This window comes from Canis lupus, chromosome 17, assembly GCF_003254725.2.
Source record: "Canis lupus dingo isolate Sandy chromosome 17, ASM325472v2, whole genome shotgun sequence".
In the NCBI taxonomy this organism is placed as follows: Eukaryota; Metazoa; Chordata; class Mammalia; order Carnivora; family Canidae; genus Canis; species Canis lupus.
This window is the reverse complement of record NC_064259.1, coordinates 62,742,403-62,757,451: the sequence shown is the minus strand read 5'-3', so window position 1 is coordinate 62,757,451 and position 15,049 is coordinate 62,742,403. Positions and strand designations below refer to the sequence as shown.

The window sequence follows — 15,049 nt, the reverse complement described above, 5'->3', positions numbered from 1 at the left end:
GGTGGAAGTGTCCAATAGGACCTCTGCCAAAGGCCTCAGAAAAAGACCCAAGAATGAAGACCTTGGGTGAGGAATCTGAATGTGTGCAAAAGCCACAATTAGTTTTATTGGACCCGAAAGCTTGTGACTTTATTTCAGCATTCTGGTTTTCATCGAATGTAGTTTCTTGAATTTACCTTTGAACTAGATTTACCATTCTGCCAGTTTCTTCATGAATGAGTTAATCTTTATCAAATACTCATTCTATTTTTATATGAGTCCTATTTTAACCCTTTAATGGCTATGCTTTGACACTGGCAGTATTAAGGATGGGTTGGAAATGACAAGTGAGACCCAAGGCTGGGGGTCCTTAGAAAGCCATTTCAAGAACCCCAGTGAGGCACCATGAGTGTCTGACACAGGGCTGTGGCCTGGAAAAATGGGTGAGGAAGGGTTGAAGGTGGGGGGGCATGAGGCAGAACGACCTGTGAGTGTTGGTGATGAGAAATATGAGGAATGCCTACCCCCAGAAGAAGTTTAGTAGCATTCCAGAGCTTCTAGCCCAGAAAACTAACCCTCTGCAGGCCCACATCTTCCTTGCTTGTGCTTATCTGTAGCATCTGAGAAAGTGGATCATGCTTGGAATTTACCCACTTCTAGGACTGAGGCAACGGGTATTACCAAATGTTTTGACAGCCTCAAATGTGGGAAGCATTCAGAATTATAGTCAGACAAGCATCAGGCCCTTTTCTTTGCTTTCTAAATCGAAGAGAAAAAGTTGGGGCGCCTGGGTGGCTCAGTTGGTTAAGTGTCTGCCTTTGGCTCAGGCAAAGGCGTGATCTTGGGGTCCTAGTATTGAACCCCGATGTTGAGCTCTCTGCTCAGCAGGGAGGCTGCCTCCCTCTCCCCTGCCCCTGCTCATGTTCTCTCTCACTAGCTCTCTCTCTCTCTCCAATAAATAAAATTGTAAAAAAAAAAAAAATCTTAGAAAAAGTAGGGGTGGAAGGGCACAGAGAGAGAATAAAACACAGCAACAAGAAGACAACGAGAGAGAAACATCCCAGGGTGGACATGTATAGATTACACACATATAGATTGTTAGCACACCGAGTGGGACCACTTAATCCCAGCCCACATCCCCTGCAGCACTTCCTCCTGTGACACAGCTGAAGTCAGTCCAGCAAATGCAAGCTCTTTTAAGTCCTTGAAACAGCAAAGAATATTAGGAAAAGAAATCCACAAGCAAAGAAAACACATTATGAATTCCAATGCCAAGAAAAAGGATTATAAGTCAGATTGTGAATTCTTTGGGGAACAGGAATTTTCTTAATCTTTTTGGTGTAGGACCCAAATGATGAGTTTGCCATTATTCACCCTTCAGGACTACGCAGGACTCAGCCTCTTCTGTTCTTGTTTGTTTCCAGAGCTTCCATTCAGCACCATCTTCAGCTCTAGTCTCTGAGCGCTAATGCTCTTGCTTTGCCCTGTTCTGATAGTAGATGACCTGCCAGGATGAAAGCCCAGCAATGTTGTGATTTTTTTTTTTTTACTTTTCATTTTGGAATTTTAGATTTATAGAAAAATTAGTACAGAGTTCCTATATACTCTTCACCCCAGCTTCCTCTGATGTGAATTTCTTTCATTATCTTGGTTTATTTGTCAAAACTAAGAGATAAACATTGGACAATCCTAATAACTAAACTACAGACCAGTTTTTCCATTAATGTTCTCTTTTAGTTCCAGGACCCAATTCAGAATACCACAGCGTACTTATAGATGAATCATTGTTTCTAACTATACCTACCTCCTTGGGTTTTGGCATGGACTGGGTGATAAACAGTAGGTAAAAGGGCTTTGTAGGAATAGAATAGAGAGCCCAGAAATAAAACCATGATAATATGGTCAATTAATCTTCGACAAAGCGGCAAAAATATCCAGTGGGGAAAAGACAGTCTCTTCAACAAATGCTTGAACAACCACAAATGAAACTTTATCCCTTTCTTACACAGTGCACAAAAATAAACTCAAAATGGATTAAAGACCTAAATGTGAGACCCAAAACCATAAAAATCCTAGAAGAGAGCACAGGCAGTAATTTCTCTGACATCAGTTATAGCAACATTTTACTAGGCATGTCTCCTGAGGCAAGAGAAACAAAAGCAAAAACAGACTACTAGGACTACATCAAAATAAAAAGCTTCTGCACAGAAAAGGAAACTATCAACAAAACAAAAACCCAACATCCTGAATGGTAGAAAATATTTGCCAATGGTATTTCCAATAAAGGGCTAGTATCCCAAATATATAAAGGACTTATACAACTCAACACCAAAAAACCCAAATAATCTAATTAAAAACTCGACGGAAGGCATGAACAGACATTTCTCCAAAGAGGATACACAGATGGCCAACAGACATATAAAAAGATATTCAACAATACTAATCACCAGCCAAATGCAAATCAAAACCTCAATGAGAGATTACTTCACACCTGTCAGAATGGCTAAAATCAAAAACACAAGAAAGAAGTATTGGCATGCATGGATTTGGAGAAAAAGGAACCCTCGTTCACTGTTGGGAATGCAAACTGGCGTAGTCACTATGGAAAATAGTGTGAAGCTTCCTCCAAAAAAATTTTTTTTAAAAGATTTTATTTATTTATTCATGAGAGACACAGACTGAGAGGCAGAGAACACAGGCAGAGGGAGAAGCAGGCTCCCTGCAGGGAGCCCGACGTGGGACTCGATCCTGGGACTCCAGGATCACACCCTGGGCTGAAGGCAGGCGCTAAACCGCTGAGCCACCCAGGGATCCCCGGTTCCTCAAAAAATTAAAAATAGAATTACCATATGATCCAGTAATCCCACTAGTATGGAGAGAGACCTAAAGGTATTTAAAGTAGGTATTTATCCAAAGAATATGAAAACACTAATTCAAAAAGATATATGCACCTCTATGTTTATTGCAGCATTATTTTTGATAGCCAGATTAGGGAAGCAGTGCAAGTATCCACTGATAGATGAATGCATAAAGAAAATGAATAGATAAGGAATGTCATTGCAAATGACAAGATTTCATTCTTGCTGATGACTAGTAATATTCCATTGCATGTATGTACTACATCTTTTTAAAAAGATTTTATTTATTTATTTGTCAGAGGGAGAAGCAGGCTCCCCACTGAGCAAGGAGCCTGATGTGGGACTTGATTCCAGGACCTGGGGTTGTGATCTGAGCTGAAGGTAGGTGCTTAACCAACTGAGCCACCCAGGCTTCCTTGTACCACATTTTCTTTATCCATTCATCAGTTGATGGACATTTGGGCTCTTTCCATAGTTTGACTGTTGTTGATAATGCTGCCATAAACATCAGGGACACGTGCCCCTTCAAATTTGTATTTGTGTATCCTACTACAAAAAAAACAATTATTTTTTGGGTCATAGGGGAGTTCTATTTTTAACTTTTGGAGGAACCTCCATACTGTTTTCCAGAGTGTATGAACCAGTTTGCATTCCTACCAACAGTATAAGAGGGTTCTTTCTCCACATCCTTGCCAACAACTGTGGTCTCCTGTGTTGTTAGTTATAGCCATTCTGAGAGATGCAAGGTGGTATCTCCTCATGGTTTTGATTTTGATTTCCCTGATGATGAGTGATGTTGAGCAGATTCTTTTCATGTGTCTGTTAGCCATCTGGATATCTTTGGAAAAAAGTCTATTCATGTCTCCTGCCATTTCTTAATGGAATTTTTTGGTTTTCTGGGGGTGTTGAGTTTGATAAGTTCTTTATAGATTTTGGATACTAACCCCTTATTAGATATATCATTTGCAAATATCTTTTCTTATTCTATAGGCTGCCTTTTAGTTTTGTCAATTGCTTTCTTTTCTTAACAGAAGCTTTTTATCTTGATGCAGTTACAATAGCCCATTTTTGGTTTTGTTTCTGTTGCCTCTGGAGATGTGTCTAGCAAGAAGTTGCTGCTGCTGAGGTCAAAGAGGTTGCTGCCTGTGTTCTCCGCTAGGATTTTGATGGTTTCCTGTCTCACATTTAGGTCTTTCATCCATTTTGAATTTATTTTTGTGTATGGTATAAGAAAGTGGTCCAGTTTCTTTGTTCTGCATGTTGCTGTCCAGTTTTCCCAACACTATTTGTTGAAGAGATTGTCTTTTTTTCATTGGATATTCTTTCCTGTGTTGTTAAAGATTAGTTGACCGTATAGTTGTGTGCCCATTTCTGTTTTTTTTTTATTCTGTTCCATTGATCTATGTGTATATTTTTGTGCTAGTACTATGCTGTCTTGATGATCACAGCTTCATAATAGAGCTTGAAGTCTATTACAAATTGTGATGCCTCCAGCTTTGCATTTCCTTTTTAGGATTGCTTTGGCTATTGGAGGTCTTCTGTGGTTCCATACAAATTTTAGAATTGCTTGTTCTAGCTATGCAAAGAATGCTGGTGGTATTTTTTTATTTTTGAATATTTTATTTTTAAGTAATCTCTACACCCAATGTACTCTACACTCAAACTCACAGCCCTGAGATCGAGTCTTATGTTCTACTGACTGAACCACCCAGGTACCTATTGGTGGTATTTTGATAGGGATTGCATTAAGTTTATAGATTGGTTTGGGTAGTATAGACATTTTAACAATATTTCTTCTTCTAATCCATGAGCATGGAAGGTTTTTCCATTTCTGTGTGTCTTCAGTTTCTTTCATAAGTGTTTTATATTTTTCAGAGTACAGATCTTTTACTTCTTTGCTTAGGTTTATTCCTAGGTATCTTATTGTTTGTGTGTGTGTGTGTGTGTGTGTGTGTGTGTGTGTGTGCACTTGTAGATGGGATTGATTCCTTGATTTCTTTTTCTGCTGCTTCATTGTGTATAGAAATGCAACAGATTTCTGTACATTGATTTTATACCCTGTGACTTTGCTGAATTCATGTATTAGTTCTGGCAATTTTTTGGTGGAATCTTTTGGATTTTCTTTCTTTTTTTTTTAAGATTTTATTTACTTACTCATGAGAGACACACAAGAGAGAGGCAGAGACATAGGCAGAGGGAGAAGCAGGCTCCATGCAGGGACTCCAATGTGGGACTTGATCCCGGGACTCCAGGATCACGCCCTGGGCCAAAGGCAGACAGACGCTCAACTACTGAGCCACCCAGGTATCCCTGGATTTTCTATATAGAGTATCATATTGTCTACAAAGTGTGAAAGGTTGACTCCTTCCCTGATGATTTGAATGCCTTTTATTTTTGTTGTTGTTGTCGTCTGATTGCTGAAGCCAGACAAAAAGCTTGTTCCTGACCATAGAGGAAAAGCTCTCAGTTTTTCCCTCTTGAGGTTGATATTAGCTGTGGGCCTTTTATAAATATGGCCTTTATGAAGTTGAGATATGTCCCATCTATATTATGTTGAGGGTTTTACCAAGAATAGATAATATATTTTGTCAAATGCTTTTTCTGCATCTATTGAGAGGATCACATGATTCATCCCTTCTGTTATTAATATGGTGTATCATGTTGATTAATTTGAAGATTTTGAACCACCCCTGCAGCTTGTGAATAAATTCCACTTGATTGTGGTGAATAATTCTTTTAATATAATGTTGGCTTCTATTTGCTGGTATCTTGTTAAGAATTTTTGCATTCATGTTCATCAGGGATATTGGCCTGTAATTCTCCTTTTAAGCGGGATCTTTGTCTGGTTTTGGAATCAAGTTAATGCTGGCCTCAGAGAATGAATTTGGAAGTTTTCCTTCCATTTATATTTTTTTGGAACAGTTTAAGAATAATAGGTATTAACTCTTCTTTAAATGTCTTGTAGGATTCCGCTGGGAAGCCATCTGGCTCTGGACTTTTGTTTTTGGGAGATTTTTGGTTACTGATTCAAGTTCTTTGCTGGTTATGAGTCTGCTAAAATTCTCTATTTCTTCCTGTTTCAGTTTTGGTAGTTTGAATGTTAATAGGAATTTATCCATTTCTTCCAGATTGCCCAATTTGTTGGCATTTAATTTTTCATAATATTCTCTTATGATTGTTTGTATTCATGTGGTGTCAGTTCATTCCTGATTTTATTTATTTGGGTTCTCTCTTTTTGATAAGCCTGGCTAGGGATTTATCAATTTTATTAATTCTTTCAAAGAACCAGTTCTTAGTTTCATTAATCTGTTCTACTATTTTGTTTGTTTCTGTATCATTTATTTCTCCTCTAATCTTTATTATTTCCCTTTGGTGGCTTTAGGCTTCATTTGCTGCTCCTTTTCTTGCTTCTTTGGGTATAAAGTTAGGTTGTGTATTTGACACTTTACCTGCTTTTTGACATAGGTCTGTATTGCAATATGCTTCCCTCTTAGGACCACCTTTGCTGCATCCCAAAGGTTTTGGACTGTCATGTTTTCATTTTCATTTGCTTCCATGTATTTTTAAAAATGTGTCCTCTGATTTCCTGATTAGCCCTTCATTCTTGAGTAGGGTGTTGTGTTCTTTAACCTCCATGTATTTGCGGTCTTTTGACATTGTTTTCTTGTGGTTGACTTCAAGCTCATACATAGCATTGTGGTCTGAAAATATGCGTGGTATGATTGCAATTGTTTTGTACTTGTGTACGGCTGATATGTGACCCAGTGTGTGATCTATTCTGGAGAATGTTCCACATGCACTCAAGAATGTGTATTCTGAAAAAAAAAAAAAAAAAAAAAAGAATGTGTATTCTGCTTTAGGATGAAATGTTCTTAATATATCTGTTAAGTCCCTCTGGTCCAGTGTGTTATTCAAAGCCTTTGCTTCCTTGTTGATCTTCCCCTTAGATGATCTATCCATTGCTGTATGTGGGGCATTAAAGTCTCCTACTATTATTGTGTTATTATCAATGAATTTCTTTACATTTGTTATTAATTGATTTATATATTTGGGTGCTCCCATGTTGGAGTCATAGATATTTACCATCATAGATATCTATCCATCAAGACCCCTTAATTATGATATAGTCACCTTCTTCATCTCTTGTTACAGTCTTTAGTTTAAAATCTAGTTTATCTGATATAAGTATGGCCACTCCTGCTTTTTTTTTAATGCCCATTAGCATGATAAATGGTACTCCATCCCCTCACTTTCAATCTGCAGGTGTCTTTAGGTCTACACTGAGTCTCTTGTAGGCAGCATATAGACAGGTCTGGCTTTTTAATCCATTCTGGTATCCTGCCTTTTGACTGGAGCATTTAGTCTATTAACATTCAGAGTGATTATTAATAGATATGAATTTAGTGCCATTGTGTTACCTGGAAATTTGGTGTTTCTGATGATGTTCTCTGTTCCTGTCTATTTTGTGTTTTTTTGTGGTCTTTCTTTACCATTCAAAGAATCAGTTCCCTTTAATATTTCTTGCAGGGTGGTTTAGTGGTCATGAACTCCTTTAGTTTTGTCTGGAAAACTCTTTGTTTCCTTCTGTTCTGAATGATAGGCTTGCTGGAATAAAGTATTCCTGGCTGCATATTTTTCCCATTCAGCACATTGAATATATCATGCCACTTTATTCTGACCTGCCAAATTTCTGTGGATAGATCTGCTGCAAACATTATCTGTCTTCCCTTGGGGTTTAAGGACATTTTCCCCTTGCTGCTTTTAGGATTCTTTCTTTGTCTTTATATTTTGTGAATTTGACTACAATATGTCTTAATGTGGGGTCGTTTTTGTTGAAATTGATGGGAGTTCTCTGTGCCTCTTGGATTTTTATGTCTCTTTTCTTCCCCAGATTAGGAAAGTTTTTAGCTATAATTTGCTCAAATAAACCTTCTTCCCTTTTCCCCCTCTCTTTTTCTTCTGGGACTTATGATATAAATGTTATTATACTTTAAGGAGTTGCCAAGTTCCCTGAGTCTGCATTCATGATCCAATAGTTTTCTTTCCCTCTTCTTTTCAGCTTCATCATTTTCCATAATTTTATCTTCTACATTACTGATTTGTTCCTCTGCTTCATCCATCCTCAGTCATTACATCCAGGCAGTTTTGCATCTCAGTTATGACACGTTTTATTTTGGACAGACTAGTTTTTAGTTCTTTTATCTCTGCAGTAAGGGATTCTCTAGTGTCTTCTATGCTTTTCTCAAGCTCAGCTTATATCCTTATGATTGTTGTTTCAAATTCTGGTTCAGGCATCTTACTTATATCTGTTTTTTTTTTTTAAGATTTTATTTATTCATGACAGAGAGAAAGGCAGAGACACAGGCAGAGGGAGAAACAGGCTCCATGCAGGGAGTCCAATGTGGGACTTGATCCTGGGACTCCAGGATCACACCCCAGGCCTAAGGCGGTGCTAAACCGCTGAGCCACCGGGGCTGCTCTTATATCTGTTTTGATTAAACCCCTAGCCATTACTTCTTTCTGTTCTTTTTTTGGGGCAAATTCTTCCATCATGTCCTTTTGTCTAGGTCACCGTTTGTGTGTTTATGTGTGTGTGTGTTAGGAAAGCCTGTTATATTTCTACTCCTGAGAGTAATGGCTATATAAAAAAGAGGACCTATACTGTCTTGGGCCTGGTGCTTCAGGAAGTGTTTCAGAATATGCATTCTGCTGCTGTGTTTTGGCTGCTCCTTCCCTCAGGTCAGTCCTCTGCAGTTTCTCCTTGCCTGCAGTGGTGTGTGTGTGTGTGGGTGTTTGGACCTTGTCCATTGTGCAGCGAGTTTTATTAGATGTGTTTTGGTATGCTTGTTAAAAGAAGCTACATCCTCAGAGAAAGACAAATACCATATTATTTCATTCATATGTGGAATTTAAGAAACAAAACAGATGAACATATGTGAAAGGGGGAAGAGAGAGACAGAGGAAAACAAACCATAAGAGACTCTTAATGACAGAACAAACTGAGGGTTGATGAAGAGAGGTGGATGGAGATGGGCTACATGGGTGATGGGTATCAGGGAGGGCACTTGTTATGAGCACTGGGTGTTATATGTAAGTGATGAATCACTAAATTCTACTTTTGAAACCAAAATACTACTATATGTTAACTAACTAGAATTAAATAAAATTTTGAGAAAAAAAAAGAAGAAGCTAGATCTTATTTCCTCTAGAGCTGAAGCTTTGAAGCACTCCATGATCAGTAGACTTGGTGCATGCAAGGGGTTTGTGCTGGTCTTCTGGAGGAGGGGCCAGCTGTGCTGATTCTCAGGCAGACTTGCCCTAGTGGAGATGCACCTGCAGGGTGCAGGAGGGCTCTACTGCTTATAAAAACTTCTGGTAATCCACCCCTCTCCTTTTCCTAGTCAGTGGTTTTGGGGAAGAGTTTTTCTTATACAGTCCCCTATATGCTGTTTTTATTTTGTCTCTCTCTCTCTCTCTCACTCATCTCTCCATGATCACAGTACTTACTACACAGTCCTCCCCACTAGTCAAGAAGCTGTGGGTGCCGGAACCAAATATTGTTCACTATTATATCTCCTCTGTTCGGCAAATAGACACATAGAAGATACTCTCCAAAAATGCTAGGGTTTTTTAAAAAGTTCTATTTTTTTTTTTTAAGTAGGCTCCATGCTCAGTGTGGGGACTGAACTCACAACCTGAGATCAAGTGTTGCATGCCCTACTGACTGAGCCAGCCAGGTACCCTTCTAAAAAACGCTCTTTAGATGAATGAACTAATGAAATCTGGTCTTATATCCATTGCTCTAGTCTTTATAAAGTGCGGTTTTTCCTTATAGCTTATCTCTTCATTGTCTGTTTCCCCCTACTAGAAAGGAAGAACCATGGAAAACAGTTATGTTTTGTTCCTTAAAGAACCTTCAATGCTAAAAAAGAAAAAAAAAAAAACTTCAATGCTTACAACAGTGCTTAGAACTGGCACACAGGATAAATGTCAATAATATCTGTTGAATACGTGTGTGAAAAGGTCAGTGGTCAGCTTCCTCCTTTGACGAACATTTCCCTTTTTCTAACACTGTATTTTTTTCTGGTGTTGATCTCAATAAAATGACATTCTAAAACAACTCTCACCCCAGGATGTGGTAAGTGCTGAATGCTCAGGCTTCCTGAGTTAAACATTCGCTTGAAGCTGGAAGGTGATCATAAGAAGAACTATAGGAATGCTGTCCCCAAGAGCACTGTTTCCAAGAAGGAGGCATTGGTGGCTGGTACCCCATGAACTCTCTGTACACCACAGCTTCTGTCCTGTACCAGCAAAATCATGACTTGAAGCCATTTGTGTTTTGTGTTCTTGAGTTCAGTGTCACACTCACTTCCTTTTCACCAGAATCCATCTCTTAAAGAAGCAAAATGCAATTAATCAATCAATCAATATCTTACAATAATCATTAGCTTTATTAGAAGACAGGTTTCTCTTATCAGAAGTCTTATATTTCAAATCTACTCATTTTTCCTATTGTTACTGAAAAGGTAACAATTACCCAGTAAGAAAAAATATATAGGAAAAAAGTCATCATCCTAATGCAAGTAGTTGGATTTTATGTGTTTTCCTTTCCCCATTTTCCCCCTAAAAGTAGATTATATATACTGACCAACCAGTTTGTGTTGTGCTTTTTCATTTAATATTGCATCACACTTATAACATAAGGATATTTCCATTAGATCCTAGATCCTAATAGATATTAGACTTCATAACCACCTATTTAAATACATTGTCACACATTTCAGGATTTTCAAATACAGTGCTCATTTCACTGTCAAATATGTCAGGAAAAGTCACTTAAATTGTTTTAAAGATAAAAACTCAAGGCTTTTAAGTATTTTTTTGTTTCAGTGTTTTATTTAAATTTTAGTTAGTTAACATATAGTGTAATATTAGTTTCAGGAGTAGAATTGAATGATTCATCACTTATATATAACACCCAGTGCTCATCACAAACATGTAAGGTACTTAAATGTTTCTAAGACTCTGTCAAATTTCAGGATTAAAAAGGTTTTGCTAAAAATATACAGATGACCAAGCTCATGAAAAAATGGTCAACATCATTAGTTGTCAGAGAAATTAAAATTAAAAAGCCTGACAATGCCAGATGCTGACAAGGATGCAGAATTACTAGAATTCTCATACATTGCTAGTTGAGTTACAAAATGGTTTGGCTACTTCCACAATAGTTTTATAGTTTCTTACAAAGTTAAACATGTATTTGCCACATGGCCCAGAAACCCCAATGCTAGGCATTTTCCCCAGATAAATGAAAGCATATGTCTACACAGACCTCTCTGGGAATGTTTATAGAGGCTTTATTCATAATAGCCTAAAAGTGGAAAAAAACCAAAGTCCATCAATCAGTGGAGAGATATAAATTATGGTACATCCGTACAAAGAATATTACTAAGCAATAAAAGCAGCAAACTATGTATAAATGGAATGACATGGATGAATCCTAAAACATTATGCCATGTAAAGAAGCTAGACACAAAAGATTACTCAGTTACTCACAACACTTCTCACATTCCATTTTTTCCACAACAGCAACCACTTCTCCAACTCTCCAGACTCTAAACTAGGTATCCTATACTGCAATTCAATGCTGACAGTAAGCCCCTAGAGTTAGTGCAGATTCCACAGGTTTAAAGGCTCAGTCCCACAAGGCTGCCCTTACTTCAGATTCCAGCCACAAGTCCCAGGTTGCCACCTGTACCTCTGACCAACTAGCTAGAAGCTGGGAGTTCCCTTCACTTTTTTCTCTGGCTTGGTAATTTGCCAGGAATTTCACAGAACTCAGGGAAACACTTTACTTACATTCATTGATTTATTTCTAAAGGCTATGACTCAGGAACAGCCAAATGGAAGGGATGCACAGGATGCAAAAGGCAAGGTATGGTGGGGAGGCATGGCACAGAGTTTCTGTGCTCCATCTGAGCACCCTCCCAACACCAGCCCAATCAGTGTATTCACCAACCAGGAAGCTCTCTAAGCCTTGTAGTTTAGCTTTTATGGAGGTTTCATTACATAGATGCAATTGATTAAATCATTGACTGTTAGTAATTGAACTTAACTTCTAGCTCTCCATGCCACCCACCCCCTGCCCCCCTGCCCCAGAGGTCATGGGGAAGGGCTGAAAGTTCCAACCCTTTAATCATGCCTTGGTCTTTCTGGAGACCAGCCTCATTCTTGAAGCTATCTAGGAGGTTCTAGCCACCAGTCATCTAAGCATGCAAAAGACACTCATCACTTGGGAAAGCCGAGGGTTTTAGGAACTAGGTACTAGGAACTAGGGACAAAGAGCAAATATATATTTCTTACTATGCCAGCTACATACCATGTGGTTTCATTTATTCCATTCTGGAAAAGGCAAAACTATAGGGGACAGAAATCAGATCAATGTTTGCTAGGGGCTGTAGGTAAGGGAAGGGAATTGACTGCAGAGGGGCAGGAGGGAATTATATTGTCTGTTAGAAATGTTCTGTATTGGAGTGATAGTTACTTATCTAAATACCTCGTCAAAATTCATCAAACTATAATCTTATAAAAGACATTTATACTGTATGTAAAGTACACCTTAGTAAATATGACTTCAAATAGAAACTTTCTTTTGCAAATCCCCTGATCCCAAAGGATGTGACATATAAATTATGATTGATGTAAGGAATGAAATAAAAATCCCATCAATGGACACTTGATATTGATGTATTTTTGAATATAGGTGAGTTTTAGTGGGGTGATGTCCAGAGCCAATGACCAAGAAAGAATTCTTGAGATGTCTTGGTACAAAATGGTGGTTTTATTAAAGCATGGGGACAGGACCTGTGGGCAGAAAGAGCTATACCTGAATTGTGAGGGGTGGCTGATTATATATTTGGGAGTTGGGGGAGATCAGGAAAAGGAAGGTTTACAAAAGAACTTTCCTATGCTAAAGAGGACCTACAAGATACTGGAGGCCTTGCCATAATCAGGTTAAGGTTGTTTTTCTCTCTAGCAAGACATGCACATTAAGACAGTTGGGAGCTCCCTGGAGGAATGCTACATATACCCCACCCAGGAGAGGTAAGGTTGGGGGTATCAGCTCATGCTTTGTCCTCAGCTAGGCTTCTGCTCCCTCATCAGTATCACTTCCACACAGATGTCCACTGGCTGTGGTGAGCGGCACTAACAGAACATGATTCAGTAGAATTTTTGGTTCAAAGCTCCTCTGGTTATCCATGATTCAGACGAGATGTTTCTCCTCTTTGGGGCCACGTGGGCCTCTCTATTCTATAGATTCTGCTGTTTTAATAACTTCTCTTGGCTTCTCCTCTCTACTTTCCTTTTTCTGCTGCTTCTCTGCTTTCTGCTCTTTTGCCACAAGTTGATAATTGATGCCCATGCCAATGAAGAGGTAGATGCCTGCGATAATTAGGATCACACCACATGCCCAGTAGGTGTATTTGTAGTCTCCATAGATGTCATTCAGACGACCTAAGATATCCAAAACAAAGTTATGTGGGCAAAAGTAACAAGTATACCTTCCCCAAATAAAGCTTAAGGATCCACTCAGAAAGAAAATGAAAACCAATAGACAAAGAGCCCACAAATGATGAATTTGTCTAAAAAGGAACTGCTAAAAATTACATCTTTTATGATGTGACATTTGATTTTAGATGGCCTTGCATATCCTGTTATTTTTAGCAACTTAAAGGTAATGAAATCTTAAGTCAGACTTAGGAAATGGCTTGTCATATTCTTCTCTAGTGAAGATTCACAACGTCATTAGCATATTAAAGGTTTTGCAAGGTCCTCTAGTAGAAATATCTATCAGACTTGGTGTTTCCAAAATGTTTTTGGCCATGAAATCCCTTGTTACCACCTCATCAAATTGGTATGTTAAGGAATATCATACAACCTTACTCTCCACGTAAGAGAAGACTGAATATAACCCATTCCAATACGATTCCTTGTGCTTTTCTAACTCAGGGCGCTGGTCATCCAGCACTACTTACTGAGCCTGCACACACACCAGGCACTGGGCTGCTGGCCCTGAGGATAAGGGAGAGCAGAGGAGCAAACATCCACAGTTCAGTGGACAAGAGAAATGTTAATCAAATCACTACACAAACTGTGACAAGGAGGGCTTGAAAGCAGAAAATGGGGGGTTGGGAGCAGCCAGCAGGGTCAGGGAGGCTTCCCTTAAAGTGCAAATGAAGCAGAGACCTAGAGGGGGATGGGAGTTATCCAGGAGGAGGCGGTGGGAGAAGGATGTGGCCAGAGAACAGCAAATGCAAAGGCAGGTGGTGGGAAGCTGGGGTGGGAGAGGGGAAGGAGGAAGGGCAGGATTGCTGGAGCAGAGAGAACAAAAGGTGAGTGACAGGAAATGAGGCTGGAGAGACAGGTGGCCAGGTTGGGGTGGGGTTGGGGGGCGCCTTGTAGGCCACTAGAGGGAATCTGATCTCCACCCTAAGGACAATGGGAAGCGACTGGAAAGATCTAAGCAGCTGGGGTATCAGGTTTGTATTTGCAGATAATTTTGCCTGCAGAGAAGAAAACAGATTGAAGGCTGGCTAGAGTGGATTTGGGTAGAGCAGCTAGGAGGCTACTGGGGCAGCCCAGATGGGAGACAGGAGCTGTGGACAGAGTGGTGTTGTGATGGAAAAGTGGGCTGATTAGAAAGAGATGTAGGAGGTGAAAACTGACAAGACTTGGGACAATCACTAGATATGGGGAGGAAGAGAGCAGAATCAAAAGACAGCTGTAGGGCTTTTCTTTTATGTATGCTCACTCACTAGCCAAATCATACTTCTAAAAAGTATACATCTAAAAGGAGGGCCAGGGGATCCCTGGGTGGCTCAGCGGTTTGGCACCTGCCTTTGGCCCGGGGCGTGGTCCTGGAGTCCTGGGATCAAGTCCCACATGGGGCTCCCTGCATGGGGCCAGCTTCTCCCTTCTGCCTGTGTCTCTGCCTCTGTCTCTCTCTCTCTCTCTCTCTCTCCGTGTCTCTCATTAGTAAATAAATAAAATCTTAAAAATAAAATAAATAAATAAAAGGAAGGCCAAATTATATTTTCACTAATGTTATCTAATGAGCTATTAATTCAAAAGATGAAGTATTTAATGATCTTAGGAAACAGTTCCCAAATTATATACTCCCTTACTAGCCATGTGATATAAGGCAAATTATT

The 15,049-nt window shown here is 39.3% G+C and overlaps 1 protein-coding gene across 4 annotated transcripts in view; it reads right to left on the bottom strand.

Moving 5' to 3' along the window:
- Window positions 1-10,269: 10,269 nt before the first annotated feature.
- The window catches only part of LOC112663908 (monocarboxylate transporter 1-like), a 37,687-nt gene continuing 32,907 nt past the window's right edge, over window positions 10,270-15,049 (bottom strand). For all 4 annotated transcript variants that reach the window (XM_035700749.2, XM_025452916.3, XM_035700750.2 and 1 more), the window contains one exon: window positions 10,270-13,352. In XM_035700749.2, the coding sequence (XP_035556642.1) occupies window positions 13,144-13,352 (209 nt within the window). In that variant the 3' untranslated portion in view covers window positions 10,270-13,143. The remainder of the gene's footprint in view (window positions 13,353-15,049) is intronic.